Source organism: Caretta caretta, chromosome 2 (assembly GCF_965140235.1).
Source record: "Caretta caretta isolate rCarCar2 chromosome 2, rCarCar1.hap1, whole genome shotgun sequence".
NCBI lineage: Eukaryota > Metazoa > Chordata > Testudines > Cheloniidae > Caretta > Caretta caretta.
In genome coordinates, this window is record NC_134207.1 from 255,130,407 (window position 1) to 255,146,208 (window position 15,802).

At 42.4% G+C, this 15,802-nt stretch overlaps 1 protein-coding gene across 6 annotated transcripts in view; it reads left to right on the forward strand.

Annotated features, from left to right (window-relative positions):
* PRKAG2 (protein kinase AMP-activated non-catalytic subunit gamma 2) overlaps positions 1-15,802 on the forward strand; it is a 386,915-nt gene that overhangs the window by 98,855 nt on the left and 272,258 nt on the right. For 5 of the 6 annotated variants that reach the window (XR_007354878.2, XR_007354879.2, XM_048837547.2 and 2 more), the window contains exon 2: positions 11,096-11,167. Coding sequence is in view for 4 of the 6 variants with exons in the window: in XM_048837547.2 (XP_048693504.1) it covers positions 11,096-11,167 (72 nt within the window). In the remaining 2 variants the exon portion in view is untranslated. Of the gene's footprint in view, positions 1-3,231; positions 3,250-11,095; positions 11,168-15,802 lie in introns of those variants that run through there. The other variant, XM_075126004.1, reaches the window with a different exon arrangement.

A 15,802-nucleotide genomic window follows, 5' to 3' on the forward strand; every position in this document is an offset into this window, starting at 1 on the left:
CTTGTCCTCAAGAACTTGAGTCATTCATTTTGTCTTGGTAGGAGTTTGGAATCCAAACCCTTCCTCAAATTGAGAATCTCAAGGCATTAAGACCCTAGTGCTAGCATGTGTGCTAACTGCCTGTGTCCTGATCTCTTCTTTCTAATGGACAGTCTAATCAATAAACTGTGCAGTCAGAGGCTATTCCTAATAAATATGATGCTGATTGGGCAAAGCCGATGATTGGGAACAAGAGTATTTGCCTCCTGAAGTTAACAGAAACCCTGATCCTCCTAAACCTAGAGGGATACTCGGGGTTATCTGTGTCCAGAAAATATGTTAGATAAGAACATCACATAGGTAGGTTCTTAGAGCTTTGTGAGGATGTGACCCTGCAGAATGCTGGATTTCAATGGCACCTTGCAAAATTGGGCACATTTTCTGCACTCTGAGGCTGCATCAAGTTGCCTTTTCTGCTTTTATTAAAGGAGAAATCCAGAAAAACAGTAGGGAATGTTCTCCGTACTAAAGCGCTAGCTAAGCATGGGTAAAGTTCGTCAAGGAAAGTGTCTGTTCCTGGTTGGGTAATAATACATAGCTCTTGTATAGCCATATCTAGGGCCTGATTCACCACTGCCTTGCATCCTTTGCAGTCACCAGTTCAAAGGGGTGCAAAATACTTATCAACTCAGAATAGTGGTCTGTTCACCCACTTCATTCGGGTAGCAATTACTAGACAAGATGCAAGGCAGTGAAAAGTGAGAGCCATAATGTGTTAGTAGACATAGTGAGCAGAGAAGTGAAAATCTCAGATCACATCCTTCAAATATTTGATTATTAAAAAAAAAAAAAAGTTTTAAGTGAATGCTCTTGGCAGAGCAGTAATGCACATCTAGAAAGGGTAGTAAGAGGCCAATATAGCTGCATCAGGAACTCTTTAAAGACCTGAAAATAAAAAAGGAATTCTACAAAAAGAGGAAACTTGGACAAATTGCAGCACATGAGTACAAAAGAGTAGCTCAAAATAGAAGCATGTAGGGACAAAATCAAAAGGCTAGGGCACAGAATGAGTTACAATCTAACAAGGGACATAAAACAATAAGAAGGAGTTCTATAAATGTATTAGGAGAAGGACAAAGGAAAGTGTGAATTACGCTACCTCGCAGGAAAGGAAAGTTAATAATTGATGACATCAAGAAGACTGAGATGTTTAATGCCTATATTGCTTCAGTCTTCACTAAAAAGGTTAATTATGAACACAATTAATGTTAACAACAAGGGGGAGAAAGCACAATCCAGAATAAAGAAAGAACAGATTAAACAATATTTAGATGTATTCAAGTCTGCAAGACCTGACAAAATTCTCTCTAAAATACAGAAGAGACTAGCTGAAGCAATCTCAGAAGCATTAGCCTTTATCGTTGAGAACTCATGGAGGCGGGTGAGGTTGCGGTGGACTGGAGAAGTGTGTGTACAGATCCTATATTTTAAAAGGGTAACAAAGAAGACCCAGAGAATTACAGACCAGTCGGCCTGACTTAGATACCTGGAAAGGTACTAGAACAAACTATTAAACGATCAATTTGTAAGCCTTGTGACAAAGTTTGGAGCCTGTATTGGTGGGTCCCACACTTCCGGGTGGATTCAGTAGCCTCAGAAACTCACTAAGGCCCCAGTGTGATCTTCCTTTCACAGTATAGCGGCAAGAGTCACATCCTGTTGATTTACTTTCATCACAGGCCAGTGTGGGAGATGGGAAGGGGAAATACCCCACAGTCGTTGTTGATCCGTAGCGCTCAGTAGGCACAGTTCAGCCTCCTGACTGGATCGAGGCCTGCTTCCCCTCTCAAGGGGATCTCTGTAGAGCATGGTGGGGGGAATCCGGGTCCACTCTCTACTCCGGGTTCCAGTTCAGGGATCCTAATAGTAGCAGCTGTTGGCGGATTTCCCTTCACCACTGAAGTTGGTTTGATTCCCTGGGCCACTTCCCCGTGGTCCCCTTTTCCTAGTTTCACCCTTACCTCAGAATACAGCAATGCTGCTTCTCCTCCAACTCCTTTCACCTGGGCTCTCCCTAGGGAACTGGAAGGGAGAGCTTTCAAGCAGTATGAGTGAGACCTTGATTGGTTCCAGCTGTCTCCATTAGCCTAATGGCCTTAACTGACCCTTTGCCAGTTAATTGGGGTCAGGTGCTGGCATTAGCCTAATGACCTTAACTGGTTAATTGGCTTCAGGTGTCTTGATTGGCCTGGAGTAGCCTTTGTTTGGCTATCCAGGGAACAGGGACCTACCTGCTCGTTCTGAGGCTGATATACTTTACTTTCTTATATCCTTCTGGTCTGAGTCTGTCACAGCCTCCAGAGGATAATAACTAATAGTCCAACATGGATTGTCAAGAGCAAATCACTACACATACACTACACTACACAAACCTTTGACAAGGTTACTGGCCTAGTGGATGGGGGGAAGCAGTAGCTGTGATTTATCTTAATTTTCGTAAAGCTTTGACACAGTGCCACAGGTCATTGTCATAAGCAAACTAGGGAAATGTGGCCTAGATGAAATTACTATAATGTGGTTAGTTATAGTTATCAATGGTTCACTGTCACACTAGGAGGATATATCTAGTGGGATCCTGTGGGGGTCAGTCCTCGGTCCGATAGTGTTAGGTATTATTAATAGTGGCTTGGATAATGGACTTGAGTATACTTTTACAATTTGTGAATGACACCAAGCTGGGAGAGGTTGCAAGCACTTTGGAGGACAGGATTAGAATTCAAAAGGACCTTGATAAACAGGAGAATTTGTGTGAAAGCAACAAGATGAAATTCAGTAAAGACAAGTGCAAAGTACTAAATGTAGGAAGCAAAAATCAAATGGACAGCTGCAAAGCGTGGAGTAACTGGCTAGGCAGTAGATGGCCGAAAAGGATCTGTGGGTAACTGTGGACCTGAAATTGAATATGAGCCAACAATTTGATGCAGTTGTGAAAAAGGCTGATATCATTCTAGGGTGTATTAATAGGAGTGTTCTATGTAAGACACAAGAGGCAATTGTTCTGCTTTACTCAACAGTGATGAGGCCTCAGATGGAATACTGTGTCCCGTTTTTGTGCTCCATTTTAATACAGAATGAAGAAAATCTGGAGGAGAGCAACATAAATGATAAAATGTTGAGAAAACCTGACCTATAAGGAAAGGTTAAAAAAATTGAGTATGCTTAGTTTGGAGAAAAGAACACTGAAAGGGGACCTGATAATCTTCAAATATGGTAAGGGCTGTTATAAAGAGGATGGCAATCAATTGTTCTCTTTGTTCATTGAGTGGATGTTTTCAGAGAACTATCCATGACCAATTTGTGGTTTGTGCCCTGCTTCTTGACAGTCTGCCCTGAGTTTGGCACTCACGCTCATGAGCTATTGCAGACAGGTTGACAAAAATATCTTGTCTTGTAACAGTTAGCATATGCTAATTGATAATGTATTACAGAGACAGTGGTTGTTGTATCCAGTCACCCTAAGGTAGAAGGTACTCCAGGGACATTGTTCCCTTAAAATCCAGGCTTGATCAGTAACCTCAACACAGAGTGGACTGGTGCTGGCTCTCTTCACCTAACACTCTTGAGAACATGGGCGGTGGGTGAATCCACCGGGGAAGCTAGCCTCTATGCCCACTGGAGCCCAGCCCCCACTGTGGCCTCTGGCTCCTGCCCAGTCTCCCCCCGCCTCCGTGGCCACTGGCCCCTGCCCCAGGCTAGTCCCCCCCCTGGACAGCTGGGCAGCACGGCCCCAGCCTCCCCGGGCTGCGCTGCTGGGCACACCCCCCACCCTGGCCGAGCAGCCAGCCCCAGTGCTGGGCGGGTGGGCAGGCGACATGGCCAGAGTGCCTCCTTCCCCCGCCAGGTGGCGCAGCCGGAGTGGCCTTGGCCCCAGTGCTGGGAGGACGTGTGGCATGGTGCAGCATGGCCCTGGGGGCACACTGCAGTCCCCAGCCTGCCTGCCCCAGGGAACAGCATGGGCGGTAGGAACGTCAGACTGTTCGAGAAGACAATGCCTTCCTGTTCCAAGATACCCACTGCCCATGCTTGAGAGGATTTTCTGTCTAGATCTTGTGCTCCAAACACTGCAGACTCAGGAGACTCTTGAGGGGGTTTTCTGTGTTGCACAGTTCGAGATGGCAATCAATCAGGCACAATATTCTGTTTCTGACCTTATAAAAATGATTTGTAACTCTGAAAGCAAGTCCTTGTGTGATGGCAATGTATTAGATGATGATGACTTTGTGCCAGATCGTATTGAGAGTTACTCTGAAAAGGAAGATTGTGTTTCTGTTGATTTTTCAAGTTCGTCTTCAGACAATGAGAAGCTTCTCTTCAGCACTGGTATAAGATTGGAAGAAATGTAGTTGGGGATAATTTCTTCACCAGTCCTCAGCTTGCTGAAGACCTGCTCAATGAAAATTTGACCTATGTTGGAACAATCCAATGAAACAAGCCAGATATACCCAGTGAGATGCACTCACATCTCAGCAGAGAAAAATTGTCGTCAGTGTTTGGGTTTGCTTGGCTAGTCACCCTGATTTCTCTTATATTCCAAAGGAGAGCAAGTCAGTAATAATTTTATCAATCATGCATCATGACAAGGTTGTAAAATAAGATAAAAAGAAACCCTACATAATTCTCTACTAGTGATATTAAAAGTGGTGATGATAACATGGACCATCTAACAAGAATGTGCTCCTAGAAGGTGCAAAATAAATAGGCAGCCAGTGGTTCGTTTCTTCAACATGCTTGATGTTGTTGGAATGGCAAATTTTGTCATTTTCCCGCTTGGCACAACACTCGCCCTAGACAGAGAGGGCACTTGTTCCTTTTCAATCTAGGAGAGTGTCTCGTAGATGCACATATAAAGAGAAGAATCCTTGCTTACCTGTCATCTCACCATGCCCATCAAAACAGCAGTCTTGTCCCTTGACTACCATAAAAAAATAGATCCCTTCGGAGCATGTAGGAAGCTCGGCAGTGAACACCGCTACATTTGCCCAAGGTCAGCTGACCAGAAGAGCCACAAGCAGTGTGGAGAAAGCAGTGAATTTGTACGTGCTAACCATTTTATTCACTCCACGTTGATGCTGATGTGTGAAAATCGCTCACACTAAATTAAAATAGTGCTAGTTCTTTCAATTTGCTAGTGAATTAATTTTTTTCACCTAAAACATTAAAGAATTGTTCTTAGGATCGGAATGTATTTTGGGAACAAAAGTCACTCTCAAAACAGTTAATGTAACTTTTTTCATGACACTGGATTTTAAATAATTTTTTTTTTGTCCTAAAACATTTAAAAATTGTTCTTTGTATCCCAAATGCACTCAGATACCAACTTTCCCCATGACACAATTAATGTCACTTTTTTCTCATTATTGGATAAAGGTTAAATCTGCAATCTTCATCAGTTCCTGCTGTTGGAGGAAGGCTTTTGCATACTGTGCTCACTCAGTAATTGATGTTTCTTTTTTATTAAATAATATATACCTCCTCATTCATCCCATATTTCCCTCCCTGGTGAGACACTGCTATGCTATTGAACATCCCAGTATAATGGATCCATGGACTTTCCTGCAAAGAAAAATAGGAAAATTTATCTGAACTTACCAGAAAATTTTCTTGCTTCTAGTGGGAAAGTCCTTATATCCAACCCATCTGGCATAAGGATTATAGTTCTGAGGGAGTGTTAAACAGTCACACTCCTCCATGTTTTTCATGGGCATGATTTTATATATAACTTCTCTGGTAGTTGGGATGAAATTTGAAGTTGCTTTGTTGTAGGAAGTGTTGTTAGGAAATTCTTTTTCTATTAACACATGAATTGATGTTTAAAGGCATGAGCTCCAAAAAGCAGCTTTGGAAGTATCTGTAGCTGGCAAAGGCTGGCAACTCCCAGCCTGCCATGATTGACAGGTCTCATTTCTTCCCCCAGGAAGCTGCAAGCAGGAGTAAGACCCATTGTAGTGGATCTGCAGACTTACCTGAAATTTTCCTTTGTGTCTAGTGGGAAAGTTCAGATAAATTTTCCTATTTTCTACCTCCAGAGTGCCTTTTGCCATAATACGAAATTCACCATAAAATTAAATTATGTTAACAGTGACTACAACAATGTTAAGGCAGAATAACTTTTCATGTTAATGGAATGTGTGATGGTCAAGTATGCAGATCTAATTTTGATATAATTTATATAAAAAAGCATATAAATGATAGCATAGAGTGTACACTTATAAAGTTTGCAGAGCATATCAAACTGGGTGGGTTTGCAAGTGCTTTGGAGGATAGGGTTAAAATTCAAAATGCTCTGGACAAACTGGAGAAATGGTCTGAAATAAACAGAAGGAAATTCAATAAAGACAAATGCGAAGTACTCCACTTAGGAAGGAACAATCAATTGTACACATACAAATTGGGAAATGACTGCCTAGGAAGTACTGCGGAAAGGGATCTGAGGTTATAGTGGATCACAAGTTAAATGTGAGTCAACAGTGCAACACTGTTGCAAAAGAAGCAAACATCATTCTGGGATGTATTAGCAGGAGTGCTGTAAGGACGACAAGTAGTAATTCTTCCACTCTCCTCTGCCCTGTTAAAGCCTCAGCTGGAGTATTGTGTCCAGTTCTGGGTGCCACATTTCAGGAAAGATATTGACAAACTGGAGAAAATCCAGAGGAGAGCAACAAAAATGATTAAAGGTCTAGAAAACATGACGTATGAGGAAAGATTGAAAAAAAATTGGGTTTCTTTAGTCTGGAGAAGACTGAGAGGGCACATGAAAACAGTTTTCAAATACACAAAAGGTTGTTACAAGGAGGAGGCTGAAAAATTGTTCTTGTTAAGCTCATGCTCCATCCCACCTGCCCAGACACTCAGTTGAAAAGCAGCTGGCAATGTAGCAGGATGCCCATGGAACAATGGGATTGGGTAACCTGCATCGTGTGACGCTGCTAATGTGGATGCAGTCCAGTGTCATAAGGAGCACAGTGTGGACACTCAACAGCAGTTTAATTCCAGCATTTTAATAAAAGTGGTATAGCTTGCGGTGCAGAAACTTGCCAGCGTAGACATGCCCTCGGTGTTTTGTTCTCTGCAAGCCCAGCAGTTTTGATTGTCACGTTCACCATTAACTGCACATTCAGCATGGTTGGGGGAGAGTCTGTATGCAGAGGGAAGTGTGTGGACACAATTTGGGGGCTGCAGGGATGATAATGAAAAGATGTTTGCTGTTTAAGATGGTGTGAAATTCCCTTTCGGAGAGCACTGCAACTTTTCCCGCTTTTGTTAAAACAAAAAAAACCCCAAAACAAACAAAAACCAAAAAACTTTCTCTTGGCTACCACAAGGGTGATGGATCTTTTTGGTAAAAGCAGAGGTTGGCACTGGACACTATTGCATAACAATGCAAGAGAATTTTGTTATTTTTAACATTTGAGGCTGTAATTGTTTAGATTTGGTAACTTAAATTCTGCTTTTGCAGATAGGGCTGTACCATCCCTTTTGCAATTTTACGATTTGTATTCTAAGCTTAAGGCAAAGGACTGGGGTTCAGGAGATCTGTGTTCCATTCCCAGCTCTGCCACAGGCTTTCTGGGGGTCTGGGCAAGACATTTAGGTCTCAAATTTCCAAAAGTGGTCATTAATACAGGTGCCACAGTTTTTAGGTGGCAAACTTAAGAGGCCTATGGCCTGGTTTTGAGGTTCAACCCCCAGCTCTGCCTCCAGAAACCCCACAGTCTCCTATGCCCATGGCTCATTGCTAAGGCTTTGAGTCTGTCACGGAAGTCATGGTTTCTGTGATCTGTGTCTTCTGCAGCAGCAATTTCGGTGTGTGGGAGGAGGGAGCCAAGTAGGGAGCGCCTGCCAACCCCCTCCTCGAGCACTAGCGGGGGTCCTGGGTCACCTCCCCCAGCACCCGGGCCACCTTCCCCAGCACCAACGCCTCACTTAGTCATCCCAGTTAACGTTGTTTTGTTGTTCCATTGCTGATCAGTTAGGGAACATGCTCGTTTAAAGTTGCGCAATGCTCCCTTATAATCTTGTTTGGCAGCCGCCTGCTTTGTCCACTGCTTGCAGAAAGAGCAGCCCATTGGAGCTAGCTAGTCAGGGCTTGGAACCAGGGTGGACCGGCAGCCCCCCTATCAGCTCCCCGCTCCCCTAAGTTCCCTGTGCAGCAGCCGCCCAGCAGGCTACCAATTGCCAGGCAGTTCGGCTGTTCCTCCCCCCACTGCCGTGTGCTGCTCCTGCCCTCTGCCTTGGAGCTGCTCCCGGGAGCCTCTTGCTTGCTGGGGGGGGGGGGGGTGAGAGGGGTGCTAATGTCACAGTGTCCCCCCCTCCTCCCACTCCTGCCCCCTGCTCTTGTACCCTATCTCCCCAGACCAGGAGGACACATGACAAGGCTCAGGACAGAGGGAGCTTGCTGGCAGCAGCTGCTGTCTCAGCTTGCTGGTCTACTTAAAAAGGCAGTGTACGTAGAGTGGGGTCAGCATACTTAAAGGGGCAATGCACGTCTCTCTCTCTCAAACACGCACTGTGTGTCTCTGTCCCTCTCTGCTATGCTGTCTCCCCTTCCTCCATTTGTGCTGCCTTGTAGAGTGTGAGGCTACATTAACAACACTGTGTTAACCCTTGAGGGCTCAGCTGAGTGCTAGTTGTTCATTTAGCAGTAAGGCATTTCCCAGGAAATAACCCACCCTTTGACTCCACCACCTCAACCAAGCTTCACAATCATCATTGCTGTGTACAGTATTAAATTGTTTAAAACTTATACTGTCTGTGTGTGTGTGTGTGTAATATATAGTCTTTTGTCTGATGAAAAAAATTTCCCCAGAACCTAACAACCCCATTTATATTAATTCTTATATGGAAATTGGATTAGCTTAACATTGTTTCGCTTAAAGTAGCATTTTTCAGGAACATAACTACAGCTTTAAGCAAGGAGTTACTGTACTAAAAATACCCATGACTAAAACGTAGCCTTGATCATTGCACCCTGAAAGGAGCTTTCACAGACTTGGATAAGTACAGGATGGACAACTGCATGATGTGGGACCTCTTCCTATACTATGCATGCCCATCCAGATTTACCAGTTTTGAATCCCCTTTCCCTGTGGAAGCAGAGGGGACAATGTGTCCCACTGACATGAGTGGGAGCCCGGCACACGGAATAAATGTACAATGAGCTACCAAGTGTATTCTTTAGTTCACATGCTAGCGAAGTTCCATGAAAATTTGAATTAATGTTTTGTGTAGAGTTGCTGCATGCATACATGACATTCCACTACAGCCTGGTACAGGTAATTATTAAATAGTTGGAACTGAAACACCACTATCTCATTGAACAAATAGATAACATTGAAGGGGTTTCATTTTATTACACATTTTTTGTTGGGGTTGCATTTCATTACACAAATATTGAATGTGTAAAGAAATGCAACCCTAATTGGGGTTTGAATACAGAATCCTCTAAATGCAATGCAGGGACTTTGTCCACTAGGCTACAATAATCGTCCTATAGGAAAAACGGGCAGTTCTGCTGTTAAACCAGCCAGAGGAACCGGGGTGGGGAGAATTTTGAGATGGAGAGGTTGAGGCCAAAATGTCCAGACTTGTTATTAGGATATATAACTGGAATATTCTAAAGGCACAGTCCTCAAGTGTGTCTGAAGTTCGTTTGTGCTTAAAAAAATCATGTTTTGCATTTAGGATGATTGTGCAATCTGGGATGAGACCAATTTTTGCTCTGCCATCTGCTCATTTTGCCACACACTTTCATTGAAAAAAAAACTAAAAACCCCCCCAACTCCCCTCCCCAAAAAACACCACCTCCAAAAACAAAAAAGAAAGAACAAAGTTAACTTTTGATGAAAAACTGTTCAATCACAAGTTAAGTTTTTATGAACTGTGCAGAAAAAAAAAAAAGATCATGCTATTGGATGAGTTACAAATGTAAGTGTTGCTGTTAAAGAGGGATTGAATAGAGGTTCTCTGATGATGCTCCCAAAAAGGGTGCCAATATAGGTGGCGGCTCTTGTGATTTAGATACTTCTCCATAAGGAACCAGATGGAGACCCACCAAACAGCCATTAGCTGATAACTTTTAGCCACTACTAAAATGGACTGCATTTGAACTGACACCAAGAGGGCAGAGGGGGGGGTGTGTGTTCTACATCAGGAAAAATATTTGTTCAGCCCCAAATATTTGTTCGGATCCAAAGCTCAAACTGCAGTTAGGTATCTCATTACAGAACTTCTGTTCACAAAGTTGAATAACTGAGAGGTATAGTGTGAGTTGCGCATTACCCACTTCTCTGACCAGATGGATGGTAAATTTGAGCCCTACAGAAAACATTTAATTATTAATTTAAAAAAAAAACTGCGTTAGTCTAAATGCTGAGACTGGAAAGTGATCAAAATAGAACAGGCAGCGGGGGGTGGAACATAATTGCAGTTTGTTTTCATTAATTAAGAATGACCGTGTATACTTGTCTCATGGTTCCACTTCACTTGATCAATCGTGTGCTCCTCTCTAATTTGTGAAAGTACATAGGTTATTTTCCCAATTCCACACTGTTGGTCTTTTCTCTCTCCTATACATATGTTACATATTTTCAGATTATCTATATTTTCTCTTGTTAATTGCTTTAAATAGTGCATAAAAATAATAATGATGGCACTGCTAGAGGCAAGAGATTTGTGTTGGTGAACAAGCGTGTATATCCCGAATATCATCTTCTATGAATTTTGGTGGAATCTCGACACCTAACTCCATTAGTCTCATTTGAGAGACCTAGCATAAGGCCCTAGTTTCTGAGTCTCAGGGGACGAGGCCTAGGCCCCAGCTAAGCATTCCTTACTCCCACCAGATTCAAGCAAATCTCCCATTGGCTTCAGAGGCAGGGAGTGCTGAAGAGGGCCCTCATTTTGCAGCCGTTGTTAAAGCTTACTTGTAAAGTAGTACATGGTATGCCGGTGGATGCTTCAGGAATAAAACTGTGAACTAGAACAATAAGAATATCTAAAGCAAAGTGGAGAAAAGTATTAATGTAAGGCATTAAATTTCCTTTTTCTTCCCTTCTAGGATCTTAGCTCATTTGCCATGCCATTCCTGGATGGAGATGTGGAGAGCTCAGACAAAAGTGCTTCTCGAAAGGTAGGATGTTTCAAAGCTTTCATCCTCCTTGTAATTTCATAGTGCTTGTGGTAGTATAAACACATTTTATTTTACTTAGGTTTGCAGAGGCTGGGAGTCTTGGGCCCAGATTCTTCCCTGCTGCAAGTCCCCAGTGTCCATGGAATTAGACCAGGGATAAATATAGCCACTGCTGGGTTGCCCTGCATCACTGTTGTACTAATGTGATACTTCCTTTGAAGAAAGAAACATAGTCCTTACTACAGCACTGTTGCTGTAAACACTGCAAATTAAATTTAACTTAATGCAGTAACACGCCTCAGTGAATTACAACAGTTGTCCCTAGGAATATGGTTAGCTACTGTGTGATTCAAGAGGCGTTGCTGTGTGGTGTTGTACAATAAACAAACAGATGTCTAAGGGCGTCAGTCTAGTCCCTATGAACAGTTCCCTGACTTCTGGCCAGTGAGTCCTTTTAACTCTTTATAGTATTTTTGATCTGTTTATTACCACTATTGGCAAAATAAGCTGTAAAATTTAACTGAAGCCAAGGAAGTATGAGCTTCCTGCTTAATAGCTCAGGCATTCTCCCTTAATCCCCCTGGAGGTATCTTACCGGAATCCACTCCCTTGCCTTCCTGCTTGTTTTTCCAGAAGCCTGCTGTTAAACTAAACCAAACATATTAATTTGGCAAACGTCCCTTGCCAACAGTCAGACAAATACATAGAAAGACAGTATTCAAAACTTGTTATAGAGCAGCTCCATGACCTTCACAGTGGCATCGGTTGTGATGGGGTCTCCTGGTTCCCAAAGTCCTGGCCTCATAGCTCCAGTAGAGTTTGGAAGATGCTGTCACTCGTTCTGATCTCATTCCAACATGGCTATTCTTGGAGTGCAGTAGGTCTGGGGGTGTGTGTGTGTGTGTGTGGCCATGCTGTCTAGTCTGGAGAATGAAGAGTAGACCTCCCCGAAAAAGTGCCAGTTCAGCCTATAGCTGCAAAATGGCCTATTCTGACTTACAATAACACTTATGCGAAGAATATTAACTGTATGGTTAAATGAGACTTCCTACAGTCTATCGAAGTGTCTGTATTTTGTGGCTCAAGGCAGGGGAAATGACAAATATTGCCCTAGTGAAGTTAATATGTGTCCAGAAGTGACACTTAAATAAATTGGCTTTTGTTAGCACTTTTTTCTCTATTATTTTGCACCTCAGAGTAGAGAATAATCATGTTAGAAGCCGGTCCAATCCATCAGTAGTTCAGCATCCTAATGTCAGTGACCTTGTTCTTTTCTGTGTTCGAACTTCTAAGACTGTGATGCAGGAGTCAGAGATGGATGGAAGGGAACTCATGTAGACACTGGATGGGGAAAAAATGTACAAAGTCACTGAAAGATATATATATTTGGTGGATCATAAACTGAAGAGTGTGATATCTTTGCTCTGAATTTTTATGATGGTGAAAGGCAGTAATTTCTGGCTAAAAACTGCTTTCTCCATCTACAGTCTCCTGTTTTCTCTTGATGATGGGAAAATTATATGAGGGTCAATCGTTTAAAAAAAAAATGTACCTGATTTTCTCTTTTGGTCTTACTCGTTCCCAAGGCTGTGTGGTGCCTCTTTGAAGTCCTCCTTTGACATTTTGGAGATGCCTGAATTTTTCCTACCAGTTTTGTGATGTCATTCTGACCAGTGACTTTCTTGGGAAGAGCTGAAACAATGTTTCCCAGCAACCACCTCTTCTTTCGGTAGCTCCAGTAAAGATATTTTTTGAACACTTGGGCCCAGATCTGCTTTGCAGTCACTCAGCCTGCAGAACTGCCATTAACTTCAAATTCTATGCATGGCACAGCTGTAGGATTGGGCTGTAGGATTCGTACCATTGAAGAGGTATGAAATTTCTTTTGTAAACTGGCTAATTTTTTGATTGAAGTCTAGAACCTTCAGTGCTTCCTAATATTCAACTTCAAGCTGTGTTCAGCCTGTGCTCCAAAATGGAATGAAATCAGCTGACTATGCCCAATCTCCGACAGGAAATAAACCATATGTTAAAATCCATTACGTGCATTTTATCCTACCTGTTATCATGCACTTCATGAGCATGAAGGATGAGGTTTCTCCCATAACTGAATTAGTCCTAGCATCAGTCAGTCGTATGTTATATAATTCTAAAGAAAAATGTAAGTCAGCCTTTGCTGAAGATAAGCAAACATACAATTCAAATTAGTATTTTACTTCAGGTAAAGTGGTTCTCCCTTCTCCAAGGTTGAAATCACAGTCTGACCCATCTAACTTGCACATGCAAAAAGAAGTGACTCCTTCATATATAGGGTCTGTTTCCCATGTCCCAGTCATTTTGGAGACCTGCAGTAAATCAGAGATGTCTATCTTTTCATACTTAAATCCCTTCACTGTCTAGGTTATAGAGTGAGTTAAAGGTGAGTAGTCCACAAGATCTCACTATCATCTGCTTTTAAAGTTTATCATTAAATTTGACTGTTCTTCCTTGGGAAAGGGTGCAAAGGCACTTTTAGAAAATGTATTTGTAAGTGTTTCCTGTGGTGCTCATCACTATAATATCTGAGCAGCTCACAATCATTAATGAATGTATCGTCCTAACATCCCTTTCAGGCATGGAAGTAGTATCCTTATTGTACAAATAGTGAACTGAAGGACTGAAAATGTTTTGCCCAAGAACACACAAGAAGTCTGTGGCAGAGCTAGGAATAGAACGTAGATATCCTGAGTCCCTTCCAGTACCTTAATTGCTTAAACTTAAGAATAATAATAAGCTATAACCATCCTTCCTCTCCTCACTGTCTGGTGCCATGTGAACAAGGAGTTAATCTCAGCTCAGCTTTCTCCTTTACTGATCAGGGCAGGGACTATAGTTTGACTGCTTGGAGACTTCTCATGTAAGCTTCTGGTGTGACATGCTACCGAAGCAGCACTTGTTGATTGGGTGAATGTTCTCCCTCTTCTATAGATAGGGGGAAGTACATCAGTATTCATGCTGTTAGACCCTTATGGAGAACTTGGTACTGTTGATCTCCAAATACACCTGTCCAGGAGTTCCCTGAAATGATGCAAGTCCTCCTTTCTGATGGAACTCAGAGTATCATTAAGACAATTAGTTCCCCCCACCTCCAGAGATCTTACCTATGGAGTCCTACAAAGCTCAGTCCTGATGTATTCAACATCTATATGAAATAGCTGGTGAGACTGAGAGACAACATGGACTAAAGCCTCAGCAGTATACTCTGATATATAGAATCATAGAATTGTAGGACTAGAAGGGACCTTAGTCCAGTCCCCTGCATCTAGATCATGCCTGACTGGTGTTTGTCTAACCTGCTCTTAAAAAATCTCCAATGATGGAGAATCCAGAACCTCCCTAGACAATTTATTCCAGTGCTTAACTATCCTGACAGAAAATTTTTCCTAATGTCCAACCTGTACTGCCTTTGCTGCAATTTAAGCCCATTGCTTCTTGTCCTTGTCCTATCCTCGGAGATTAACAAGAACAATTTACCTCCCTTCTCCTAATAACAAGCTTTTATGTACTTGAAAACGGTTATTAGTCTTCTCCAGTTTTTTTAATCTTCCCTCACAGGTCATGTTTGCTAGGCCTTTAATCATTTTTCTTGCTCTTCTTTGGACTTTCTCCAATTGTCCAGATGTTTCCTGCAGTGTGGCACCCAGAACTGGACATAATAGTCCAGTTGAGGCCTAATCAGCACGGAGTAGAGTGGAAGAATTACTTCTTGTGCCGTCCTTACAACACTGCTGCTAATACATCTCAGAATAATTATTGTTTTTGCAACAGTGTTACACTGTTCACTTATGTTTAGCTTGTTGATCCAATATGACCCCCAGATCCCTTTCTGCAGTACTCCTTCCTAGGCAGTCATTTCCCATTTTGCATGTGTGCAACTGATTGTTCCTTCCTAAGTGGAATACTTTTCTTTTGTCCTTATTGATTTCATCCTATTTACTTCAGACCATTTCTCCGGTTTGTCCAGATCATTTTGAATTTTAATCCTGTCCTTCAAAGAACCCTCCCAGCTTGGTATCATCTGCAAACTTTGTAAGTGTACTCTCTGTGCCATTATCTAAATCATTGATGAAGATATTGAACAGAACCAGACCCAGAACTGATCCCTGCAAGACCCCACTTGATATGCCCTTCCAGCTTGACTGTGAATCACTGATTGCAACATTAAGTGAGGAGTTACTGTAGCTATGTTCCTGAAAAATGCTGCTTTAAGCGAAACAAGGTTAAGCGAATCCAATTTCCCCATAAGAATTAATGTAAATGTGTGGGGGCCAGGTTCCAGGGAACTTTTTTCGCCAGACAAAAGTCATTATACACACACACACACACAGAGCGTAAGTTTTAAACAAACAATTTAATACTGTACACAGCAATGATGCTTGTGAAGCTTGGTGGAGGTGGTGGAGTCAAGGGGTGGGATATTTCCCAGGGAATGATAAATGGTGAACTAGCACTCTGCTGAGCCCTCAAGGGTTAACACGTTGTTTTTGTAGCCTCACGCTCTACAAGGCAGCACAAGTGGAGGGAGGAGACACAATAGATGCGTGGCAGTGGCTGCAAACATTCCGTGTGGAAACTGAACATGATAAACCAACGCTA